Genomic DNA, 12,913 nt, shown 5'->3' on the forward strand with positions numbered 1-12,913 from the left:
GTAAAAGTGCTGCTCCAGGCTCTTCTCCCACTGTAGTTCCTCATTTTTCATTTGCCTACACTACCTGCTACTCAGGGTATGTCTACACTACAGGATTATTCTGATTTTACATAAACCAGTTTTGTAAAACAGATTGTATAAAGCCGAGTGCACACGGCCACACTAAGCACATTAATTCGGCGGTGTGCGTCCATGTACCGAGGCTACCGTCGATTTCCGAAGCTTTGCACTGTGGGTAACTATCCCATAGCTATCCCATAGTTTCTGCAGTCTCCCCCGGCCTTTGGAATTCTGCGTTGAGATCCAAATGCATGATGGTGCAAAAACAGTGTCACGGGTGATTCTGGGTAAATGTCGTCACTCATTCCTTCCTCCGTGAAAGCAACGGCAGACAATCATTTCGCGCCCTTTTTCCCTGGATTGCCCTGGCAGATGCCATAGCATGGCAACCATGGAGCCCATTTTGCCTTTTGTCACTGTCACCGTATGTCTACTGGATGCCGCTGACAGAGGCGATACTGCAGTGCTACACAGCAGCATTCATTTGCCATTGCAAGGTAGCAGAGATGGTTACCAGTCGTTCTGTACCGTCTGCTGTGCCATTGTAAATTGGCGATGAGATGACGGTTATCAGTCGTTCTGTACCGTCTGCTGCTGTCATGGGTGCTCCTGGCTGGCTTAGCTGAGGTCGGCCGGGGGCGCAAAGACAAAAATGGGAATGACTCCCCGAGTCAATCCCACCTTTATGGTTTATCTAAAAATAGAGTCAGTCCTGCCTAGAATATGGGGCAAGTGTACTAGAGAACCAGAGAGCACAGCCGCTCCGTGTCAGATCCCGCAGAAATGATGAGCTGCATGCCATTCATGGGAGGTGCCCCTGCAACATCCCCACCCATTGATTCCCTTCTCCCCCAATCTTTCTGGGCTACCGTGGCAGTGTCCCCCATTTATGTGATGAAGTAATAATGCAGGAATAAGAAACACTGACTTTTTAGTGAGAGAAAATGAGGGGGAGGCAGCCTCCAGCTGCTATGATAGTCCAGGCAGGACATTAAATGGTAGGGGAGAGAGGAGCCCAGCATCCCACTGCTATGATAATCCAGGCAGTACAGAATCTTTTCTTTACACATGAAGGAGGGGGGGCGGTGATGGAACTCAGCCCCCAGTTGCTGTGATGAGGACGGTTACCAGCCGTTCTGTACCATCTACTGGGAATGACCGGGAGTCATTCCTATTTTTACCCAGGCGCCCCCGGCCGACCTTACCTGAGGCCAGCCAGGAGCACTCACGGGCTGATGATGATGATGGATAGCAGTCATATTGTACCATCTGCCGGAGGGGAGGGGAGGGGAGAGGATGCTGCTATTCATTGCCGCAGCACCATGTCTACCAGCAGCATGCAGTAGACATAGAGTGACATAAAAAAAAGTAAAGAAACGATTTTTCCCTTTTCTTTCACGGGGTGGGAGGGGGGGTAAATTGATGACATATACCCTGAAACACCCGGGACAATGTGTTTGACCCTACAGGCACTGGGAGCTCAGCCAATAATTCAAATGCTTTTCGGAGACTGCAGGGACTGTGGGATAGCTGGAGTCCTCAGTACCCCCTCCCTCCCTCCATGAGCGTCCATTTGATTCTTTGGCTTTCCATTACGCTTATCACACAGCACTGTGCTGTGGACTCTGTATCATAGCCTGGAGATTTTTTCAAATGCTTTCTCATTTTGTCTTCTGTAACGGAGCTGTGATAGAACAGATTTGTCTCCTCATACAGCGATCAGATCCAGTATCTCCCGTACGGCCCATGCTGGAGCTCTTTTTGGATTTGGGACTGCATCACCACCCGTGCTGATCAGAGCTCCACGCTGGGCAAACAGGAAATGAAATTCAAAAGTTCGCGGGGCTTTTCCTGTTTACCTTGCCATTGCATCCGAGTTCGGATTGCTGTCCAGAGCAGTCACAATGGTGCACTGTGGGATACCGCCCGGAGGCCAATACCATCGATTTGCGGCTACACTAACCCTAATCCGATATGGTAATACCAATTTCAGCGTACTCCTCTCGTAGGGGAGGAGTACAGAAACCGGTTTAAAGAGCCCTTTATATCGATATAAAGGGCCTCGTTGTGTGAATGGGTGCAACGTTAAATTGGTTTAACGCTGCTAAAATCGGTTTAAACGCATAATGTAGACAAGGCCTCAGAGAGGGCCATTTTAAAGGTGAAGGGCTAGCACCCATAATCTTGTGGCCTCCCTATTTTCTTCCACACTCAAGATAAATTTTAAAATGGAACCAGTTTTTCTTTTCTTCCTTTTCATTTTTTAAAAACCCATTAGAGTGAGACTTATATATAAAATAGCATCAGGTTACAAAGCTTTGAAAATAGGAGACTATGACTTGATGTAATCTCTGGCATTATTAACAATCTTCATAGCATTGCCAAATCTTTTTATATTTTTTATTTTTCAGACAACCACTAGACACAAAGTACTTGTTATGGAATTTTGTCCATGTGGGAGCTTATACACTGTTTTAGAAGAGCCATCTAATGCCTATGGGTTGCCAGAGTCTGAGTTCTTAATTGTGCTGAGAGACGTGGGTATGTGGGATTTAATTTTTTAAACTCTGTCTAATTTGCCTTGTTGCTCAGCAGTTGTTTGGTTTAGTTTGGAATTGGAGTATTAAAATTCCTAGTTTGACAATGTAAATGAAATTATATGGATTATAGTATTACTTTTAATCTATATCAACAAATGTAGTTGCATTATAAAGCTATTTATGATCTTTTTTTTTCTAAAAATTAGATTTTTTTAAATGCAAAGATTTTTTTTTTGTCACACACCGGACTGTCTTCTTGACCGATCATCACAGAATAGATTGAGGGGAGTAATGAAGTCCACTAGTGTCTGCCCCCTGTCACTGCAGGAAATCTGGCAATTAAAATACATCCACTTTATCTGCTCAGTGTTCCAAAGGATGATGGCAAAACTCATTGTCCTCTCTTGTTTCCTACATTGTAGACATTCCTCTGGGAAGACAATGAGATCACTAAGGATTGTAAACTCTTATCTAATAATGGAAGAAAATAGGTTTCAGGAAAGGCATTTTTGAGAGCAAGATGTGCCTTTATATGCTGTTTGAAGAAGAAAAGGCAAAGATGATTAGAATAGAGACAATAGGATATTCTAATCCTAGTAGCAGCAGTGGTCCTTGCCCTTCTCCTATGCACACACCGAAAAACAATAGTCTATGAAAGTATATATATGTTTTTTTGGTATTTTAACATATGTCCTGTCTGTGTTGAGATGTATGTACTAACTGCTGTACAACTCTGTATTTAAGTGGCTGGGATGAATCATCTCAGAGAAAATGGAATAGTGCACCGTGATATCAAACCAGGCAATATAATGCGAGTTATAGGTGAAGATGGTCAGTCTGTTTACAAACTGACAGATTTTGGAGCTGCTAGAGAGTTGGAAGATGACGAACAGTTTGTTTCTCTGTATGGCACAGAAGAATATTTGGTAAGCCATTTAGTTTCTGACTGATGGACTTGTTAAAGCAAGGGGTGTTTCTTAGTGAAAAATGAATAGCTGAGAGACAGAACCCCAGCTGGGAACTCATTTATCAATGACAATTCTAGTCCGGTAGTTACTGTTATGACATCAATCCTACCTTTTGCATCTTTTATCATGCTGGGCCTCTTCTGATCTGGGGAACAAGCGTGTTGAGGTCATTTCCTGGCCCAGATTCTCCATGTTTCATTGGTTGATATAAAGAATTGCAGCATAGATTAATTAGAGCTTCCTTGCCTCTCCCTCTCTGGATATTTTTAAGTGTTCTCATGAACTGTTTGGATGATGCTGGCTATTGCTCAGATCCACTTTCCTGATATTTTTATTGACCAAGCAGTGTGCAAGGGCTCTGTAACTTGGAATTTCCAGTGTAATGTTTTAAAGTCTTTAATTCTAAAAAGAGACAAGTAAGGGAGCCAATATAGCTAAAATACTGATATTGAATTTGAAAATAAGTATATTTTTGTGGAAAAACAGAAGGAAAACAGTTGTCCCCTCTGCTTCTGTTTACATGCCCCTCACATATCAGTGTCCTAATAAATGTTCTCAATGCTCTTTTTCTGTGTTCTTCTTAATGCATTTTCTGAAATAGTCGTTTTTGTAGTGTTTCTCTTCCTCTCCTTTTGTGTGGTTTTTCTCTCCTAATCTGTAATTTCATCTGAATTTTCTTGGCTAAATTCCCTTTACTAGATTTTGAACTTTATTGTAAAAATAGTGACTATAAACGGCTACTGGCTCTGGCTGAACAATTTTGCAGTATGTTCTTGAAGCACCTGTTGTGTGAAAAGCTTATGCAAATTCTACAGCAGACGCTAATTTCCCTTTTTGATGAAAGAAATGCTTAGAAAGCTGATGTGGCCTGCTGTGGTTGCTTGCTTGAGTTTTGGTGCTTTATAATGGTTTACAAAGCAAGTAGTTCTAAGTTTTATCCTTTTTTCCCCTTAAGCATCCTGATATGTATGAACGAGCAGTGTTGAGGAAGGAGCATCAGAAGAAGTATGGAGCAACAGTTGATCTGTGGAGCATAGGAGTGACATTTTATCATGCAGCAACAGGGAGTTTACCATTCCGACCTTTTGAAGGGCCTCGCAGGAACAAGGAAGTGATGTGGGTAATTTAGAAGGAGAGTTCTGTCTGTTCATAAATGAATTCAGCCAATAAAAATATCTGTATCAAGAGTTCTGTGCACATGCACATAGCAAACAGTGTAAAAATAATGCAAATGGTAGGTAGATTTCATATTTAGCAAGGCTAGTGCCATGGGAAGATTTCATATTTAATAAGACTAGTATCTCATGCAGCACATTAGACCTAATCATGCAGCAGAGCCTCCAGAAAATTGTGACACTATTTTTTGAAGCCTCTTGCCTTCTTTGTTGCACTTGTGGTCCAGTACAATCTGTGAAATCTACATTGTGTAATTTTCTTATGTTACATTCAATTAATTTTGTAGTGTCTAAGATCTTATATTTTCAGTGCTTCAAACTTCTCTTTTAACTAGTAGCTGCCATTTAGGTGTTCTCAAATAACAGCCAGAAATTTGGCCAATTGGGAGTTCTGGCATTGAAGGAAGTATGGGAGCTGTTTTTGGTGTCTAGGAGGCAGTGAAGTCTTTTGCTGCTGAGGAGGAAATGCATCTTATCATTCCCTCTCCCTTTGCGGACAGAGATTTGGGATAAATTGGAGTTAGAGGCTTAATATTTTAAAATGAAATTTTAGATTCTAGAGTGCAATTATGCAGCAACTTAAAAATCAGTTTTCTGTAACAGTTTATGCAGCTGCATAATTGAATTATGTACAGGGTCTTACTATCATATATCGTACATTTAATTTTTCAAACAGGCTATGAAGCATGAAAGCAGTTGCCTCTGATGTCAGTTAGCTGTTTGACTCTTCCTTCTCTCTACACCATGTGTGTGTAAAGTAACGTTTTTCCTAGAGCTAAATACAATTTAATGCAGAGTTTTCTCCTTTCACGTTTATTCCTAAATTTTTTGTTCAGAGTTGGGAAAAAATTGTGAATGTGCAAAATTGTGCCAAAATCTGTGGCTATTTTAATATTAATGTAATGTCTGCTGAACCTAAGCTGTATTCCTTTTTTCCCAAATGAACATTTTTGGTAATTTTATTCTGTACATTCCCTGGAACGTTGCACGTTCAAGCCAGTAAATGCCTGTACTATATGGACATAAAAATCGGACTTTGACATTTTTTTTTCCAGTGAGTTCCTGGATCCCCTCCCTAATTTTTCTCAATCCTGAGTCAGCCAAAGGGCTTCTTCAATTCAGCATAAGGTGTTTCTTTTCATTAACCATTAAGTTTATTATTTCAGCACCCTCCGCCAGTCTGGAGATGAGCCCTGAACATTGTACTCCTACTGAGCAGCAGATTGGCCTAATCTCTTGTACTAGCTTTAGAATTTTTAATTTACATTACAAGGTCCCATTAGAGGATCCATTTACTAGACTCGTACTTGAAGAGAGAGTAATTCAGGATTGCATATTTATTTTTGTAATGTTTCATAGGTATAAAATTATCACTGGAAAGCCTTCTGGTGCCATATCTGGAGTACAGAAAGCAGAAAATGGACCAATTGAGTGGAGTCGAGATATGCCTATTTCCTGTAGTCTTTCTAAGTAAGCTTATTTGAATTTTTTACCAAATACTGCGGTGCTAGCTGAGTAAGGTTTTTCTCATTATTTTCTCAGTATAAGATGTTTGGGACTCTGGCTGTCTCTGACTTTTTTCTTTGAATTTTTATAATTATGTTCTTTTATGGGCTATGAAATGCCTTTTTCCATTCCACCCAAGTGCTTCTGTAACTGTTCATTTACCCGAGAGCACTCAAGTGGTGAAAAAGAATAATATGGCCAAGAACCAGTCTGTGCAGGGAGGGGGAGAATATGCTATTGCACAAGTAGGCATTAGCTCCATCACCAGAAGAAAGGATAATTATTACTGTGGATATACTGTAGTTTGTCTAAACCTCAAGTTTGACCTCCATCCTCCTGTCTGAGTGTCCTAAAGGGATTCGAAGAGCTAGAAATTATACATATGAATTTAATGGGAAAAAAGTCAGTAGAAAGAGACTTGAATTCTTCCCCTTCCTCCAGAACACAGTCATCTTTGTAGACTTGATACCTTCCACTTAAATATCCAGTTCTTGATTCCCACAGAGCCTTATGAAAATGTTCCTCCTTGTTGGTATTCCTGTATGTAAAATAGGATTTAACATTACAGAATATTATTTGCTCATAGGAACCATAGCAGGCTAATTTGGGCACAAAAGGACAATTTTCCCTCATAAACGTTGCAGTCAAACATTAAAGGAAAAATGAAGATGTTTAAATCAGAATAATCCAGCTCTCAGTATTTTGTGGACTAATGCCCCATTTCAATAGATGCATAAATAAGTAAATGAGACAAAAATACGTAAGTCAATGGGACTGCTCGCATTCTTAAAGCTACATGCATGCCTAAGTACCTTGCTGAATCAAGGCCTAATTACTAGGGCTGTCGAGCGATTAAAAAAGTTAATCATGATTAATCACACTGTTAATAATAGAATAACACTGAAATATTTTTGATGTTTTCTACATTTTCAAATATATTGATTTCAATTACAACACAGAATACAAAATGTACCATGCTCACTTTATTTTTTATTTCAAATATTTGCACTGTAAAAAACAAAAGAAATAGTATTTTTCATTCACCTGATACAAGTACTATAGTGCAGTCTCTTTATCATGAAAGTTGAACTTACAAATGTAGAATTAGGTACAAAAAAACTGCATTCAAAAATAAAACAATGTAAAATTTTAGAGCCCTCAAGTCCATTTTTTGTTCAATCAATCGCTCAGACAAACAAGTTTGTTTACATTTTCAGGAGATAATGCTGCCCACTTCTTACCTGAAAGTGAGAACAGGCGTTCTCATAGCACTGTTGTAGCCAGCATCGCAGGATATTTACATGCCAGATGTGCTAAAGATTTGTATGTCCCTTCATGCTTCAACCACCATTCTAGGGGATATGTGTCCGTGCTGATAACAGTTTCTGCTAGATAACAATCCAAACAGTAGAAGTTAAAAACAATTATCAAGTAGAAGTATGGTTTTTAAGTTGAGGGTGTCCCTCTCACATTCAGATGCAGTTTGAGACTACGGATTTCAAAGAGCTCCATGTAACACTAACATAACCTGATTTTAGCTTTTGAGTGAAATCTGTGCCTCACAGTTAGTTGTTTCATCGTTGGGGGCAGTAATTTTTCCCATAAACTCTTGTGAAGAAAATAGAGCTATCTCCATTAGAACAAGTTGGGAAAGCTGTACATTATTTTTGAAAGTGATGCAGAGAGACCATGTTTAGCCATCTGTTAGAAAACTATTCAGCTATAGGTATGTGGGATGGGATTTTCAAAGCAATTTTAAGAGCACAATATCTGTTTGACTTTAAATGGGATCTGTGCTCCTAAGTCACTTAGGATCTCTTGAAAATTGCAGGTTTGATTTATGGACACATACCAACATGTTAATAATATTCATCTCTGCATTAGCCTGTAATGAAGAACAGGTACAAATTCAAGATACTTAAGATGGCTGCTGCCACCCTTTAAAGTAATCACTTGAAATTTCCATAGAATCATAGAGTCATAGGACTGGAAGAGACCTCAAGAGGTCTTCTAGTCTAGTCCCCTGCACTCATTGCAGGACTAAGTATTATCAGACCATCCATGAGAAATGTTTGTCTAACCTGCTCTTAAAAATTTCCAATGATGGAGATTCCACAACCTTCCTAGACAGTTTATTCCAGTGCTTAACTACCCTGACAGGAAGTTTTTCCAAATCATAGAATCATAGAACTGGAAGAGACCGCGAGAAGTCATCTAGTCCAATCCCCTGCACTCAAGCCAGGACTTAGTATTATCTAAACCATCCCTGACAGGTGTTTGTCCAACCTGCTCTTAAAAATCCCCAGTGTTGGAGATTCCACAGCCTCCCTAGACAATTTATTTCAGTGCTTAACCGCTCTGACCATAAGGAAGTTTTTCCTAATGTCCAACCTAAACCTCCCTTGTTGCAATTTAAGCCCATTGCTTCTTGTCCTATCCTCAGCGGTTAAGAACAACAATTTTTCTCCCTCCTCCTTGTAACAACCTTTTATGTACTTGAAAACTGTTATCATGTCCTCTCTCAGTCTTCTCTTCCTCCAAACTAAACACTCCCAATTTTTTCAATCTTCCCTCATAGGTCATGTTTTCTAGACCTTTAATCATTTTTGTTGCTCTTCTTTGGAATTTCTCCAATTTGTCCACATCTTTCCTGAAATGTGGCACCCGGAACTGGATACAATATTCTAGTTGAGGCCTAATAAGCGTGGAGCAGAGTGGAAGAATTACTTCTCGTGTCTTGCTTACAATACTCCTGCTAATATATCCCAGAATGACTTTTGCTTTTTTTGCAACAGCGTTACACTGTTGACTCATATTTAGCTTGTGGTCCACTAGGACCCCCCAATCCCTTTCCACAGTACTCCTTTCTAGGCAAGCATTTCTCATTTTGTATGTGTGCAACTGATTGTTCCTTCCTAAGTGGAGTACTTTGCATTTGTCCTTATTGAATTTCATCCTATTTACTTCAGACCATTTCTCCAGTTTGTCCAGATCATTTTGAACTTTAATCCTAACCTCCAAAGCACTTGCAACCCCTCCCAACTTGGTATTGTCCATAAACTGTATAAGTGTACTCTCTATGCCATCATCTAAATCATTGATGAAGATATTGAATAGAACCGAACCCAGAACCAATCCCTGCAAGACCCCACTCATTATGCCCTTCCAGCATGACTGTGAACTATTGATAACTACTCTCTGGAAACAATTTTCCAACCAGTTATGCACCCACCTTATAGTAGCTCCATCTAGGTTGTATTTCCCTATTTTGTTTATGAGAAGATCATGCAAGACAGTATCAAAAGCCCTACTAAAGTCAAGATATACCACATCTACCGCTTCCCCCCCATCCACAAAGCTTGTTACTCTGTCAACAATTTGTTCTTGACAAATCCATGCTGATTGTTGTTTATCACCTTATTATCTTCTAGGTGTTTGCAAATTGATTGCTTAATTATTTTCTCCATTATCTTTCTGGGTACAGAAGTTAAGCTGACTGGTATGTAATTCCCTGGGTGTCCTTATTTCCCTTTTTATAGATGGGCACTATATTTGCCCTTTTCCAGTCTTCTGGAATATCTCCCATCTTCCATGACTTTTCAAAGATAATTAATAATGGCTCAGATGTCTCCTCAGTCAGCTCCTTGAGTATTCTAGGATGCATTTCATCAGGCCCTGGTGATTTGAAGACATCTAACTTGTCTAAGTAATTTTTGACTTGTCCTTTCCCTATTTTAGACTATGATCCTACCTACCTCATTTTCACTGGCATTCACTATGTTAGACATCCAATCGCCACCAACCTTTTTGTGAAAACCGAAACCAAGAAGTCATTGAACACCTCTGCCATTTCCACATTTTCTGTTATTGTCTTTCCCCCCTCATTGAGTAACAGGCCTACTCTGCCCTTGGTCTTCCTCTTGCTTCTAATGTATTTGTAGAATGTTTTCTTGTTTCCTTTTGGTCCCTAGCTAGTTTGATCTCATTTTGTGCTTTGGCTTTTCTAATTTTGTCCCTTCATACTTGTGTAATTTTGTTTATACACCTCTACCCCGATATAATGCGACCCGATAAAACACAAATTCGGATATAACGTGGTAAAGCAGCGCTCTGGGGGGGCAGGACTGTGCGCTCCGGCAGATCAAAGCAAGTTCAATATTACAGAGTTTCACCTATAACACGGTAAGATTTTTTGGCTCCTAAGGATAGAGTTATATCGGGGTAGAGGTGTATTTATCTTTTGTAATTTGACTGATTTTCCACTTTTTGTAGGACTCTTTTTTGAGTTTTAGATCTTTGAAAGTCTCCTGGTTAAGCCAAGGTGGCTTACCTACCAACTCCCTGAGTTTGCTAAAGTCTGCCTTCTTGAAATCCATTGTCTTTATTATGCTGTTCTCCCTCCTACCATTCCATAGAATAATGAACTCTACCATTTCATGATCACTTTCACCCAAGTTGCCTTCCACTTTCAAATTCTCAACCAGTTCTTCCCTATTTGTCAAAATCAAATCTAGAACAGCCTCCCCCCAGTAGCTTTCTCCACCTTCTGAAATAAAAAATTGTCTCCAGTACATTCCAAGAACTTATTGGATAATCTGTGCCCTGCTGTGTTATTTTCCCAACAGATGTCTGAGTAGTTGAAGTCCCCCATCACCACCAAGTCCTGTGGTTTGGATGGTTTTGTTAGTTGTCTAAAAAAAGCCTCATCCACCTCTTCTTCCCAGTTTTGTGGTCTGTAGTAGACCCCTACCATGACATCACCATTGTTTTTTACCTCTTTTAGCCTTACCTAGACCAACCTAAACTACTCTTGCTGCAATTTAAGCCCATTTTTTCTTGTCCTATCCTCAGAGGATAAGGAGGATATTTTTTCTCTCTCTTCCTTATAACAACCTTTTATGTACTTAAAAACTGTTATCATGGCCCTCCCTCTGTCTTCTCTTCTCTAGATTAAACAAACCCAGTTTTTTCAATCATTCCTTATAGGGTAATGTTTTCTAGACCTTTTATCATTTTTGTTCTTCTTCGAATGCTTGCTCATATCCATTCCAATTAGGTGCGCGCGCGCCATGTGCATGTTTGTCGGAAGATTTTTACACTAGCAACACTCAGTGGGTCGGCAGGGTCGTCCCCTGGAGTGGCGCCATTATGGCGCCAGATATATACCCCTGCCGAGCCAACGGCCCTTCAGTTCCTTCTTACCGCCCGTGTCAGTCGTTGGAACAGTGGAGCGCGTCTTAGTTGATCTCCACTTCCCTAGCCTACTTGTAGTTTCTTACTAATAGTTGTGTATATAGTTCTAATCTGTTTAATTGTAGTTAAATTTAGTCGTTTTCTATAATATATTTAGTATATATAGTTGCGAGGGGTTCGGGGATTAGCCCCTTCCCCACTCCCGGGACTGGGGCTCGTGCCCGGGTCACCGGGCTTCAAACCGTGCTCGGCCTGCCACAAGCCGATGCCAATGGGAGATCCCCACGACGCCTGCCTTAAGTGCCTCGGGGAATCCCATCTCTCAGATAAGTGCCGGATCTGTAAGACCTTTAAGCCGAGAACGAAGAAGGAGCGAGACTTTCGTCTCAAAGAGCTCCTGATGGAGGAAGCTCTTACTCCGCCACCCTCGGCACCAAGTGCTGAACAGTCTACATCAGGGAGAAGCACTCTTTCGGCTCCGGATCGTCCCGGTACAGCCAAGGCCCCTCGGCACCGACCGTCGCCCGCACCAATGTCTACTCAGCACCGCTCGCTCTCCCCGCGGATTAAGAAGCATCATAAGACTCCTGCTGTTTCGGTGCCGCCTGCGCCACAGTCGGAGAACCCGCCTACGGCGGACCGCCCGGCACTGACACCTGCCACAGCACTCCCAGCTTTGGCACCGTCGATTCCAGTCCCACAAGGGCCGTCGAGTCCGGTGCCTGAAAGCTCCCTGGTGCATGCTGTGGTCGAGCTCACTATTCCCTCCACACTGGAGACCTTCTCCATGGTGAGGGACTTAATCGTGCTGACGGAGTCTGCACTGCCTCAACCCCCGGCACTGCCAGTGCGGGTCATATAGTCAATTGGCAAACCTGCCTTACTGAAACCACCCTCTGTCGGCACCGCTCAGAGGCACTGATCATGATCTCGGTCTCACCGGCACTCTCGGTCCTGTCGCCGATCCCGGTCCCGTCGCCGCTCGCAGTCCCAGCACCGCTCTCCATCTCGGTACCGGTCGTACTTGTGGCACCGTTCACCGTCCTGTTCCCGGCACCAGTCCAGCTCCCGGCACTGTTCCCGGCACCGCGCCTCTCGCAGCCGCTCGCAGGCGTCGAGCTTCGAGATCCTGGTTGACCTCCCGATATCAGTACAGTCGCAAGTCCCAGTCTCGTTCCCGGTACCGTTATGGCACCCGGCACTGCTCTCCGGAGCTACACAGAGAGATCATCTAGAGATGAGGCCTCTTCCCACGGTTTCTCAGCTCCTCTGTGGCCATCTAGACACACCTCAGTGTCATCTCACGCGGACAGTGCTTCCTATGCACAGGACCGTGACTCAGACGTGCTCAGCTGAGTCTTCCAGGAGACGCAAGCTCAAGAACAAGGGCCCCATCTGTGGTCATTCTGGACACCTTGGGTGTATCATCAAGCCCAAGGTGCGCCCCCAGAGGCATCACGCTCCATGCCAT

General features: G+C 42.1%; 1 protein-coding gene across 4 annotated transcripts in view; it reads left to right on the top strand.

Moving 5' to 3' along the window:
• Nucleotides 1–12,913, top strand: part of TBK1 (TANK binding kinase 1) — a 67,565-nt gene that overhangs the window by 18,845 nt on the left and 35,807 nt on the right. For all 4 annotated transcript variants that reach the window (XM_050923610.1, XM_050923581.1, XM_050923601.1 and 1 more), the window contains exons 4-7: nt 2,472–2,601; nt 3,345–3,526; nt 4,524–4,684; nt 6,103–6,213. In XM_050923610.1, coding sequence (XP_050779567.1) covers nt 2,472–2,601; nt 3,345–3,526; nt 4,524–4,684; nt 6,103–6,213 — 584 coding nt within the window. The remainder of the gene's footprint in view (nt 1–2,471; nt 2,602–3,344; nt 3,527–4,523; nt 4,685–6,102; nt 6,214–12,913) is intronic.

The sequence above is a fragment of the Gopherus flavomarginatus genome, chromosome 1 (assembly GCF_025201925.1).
Source record: "Gopherus flavomarginatus isolate rGopFla2 chromosome 1, rGopFla2.mat.asm, whole genome shotgun sequence".
In the NCBI taxonomy this organism is placed as follows: Eukaryota; Metazoa; Chordata; order Testudines; family Testudinidae; genus Gopherus; species Gopherus flavomarginatus.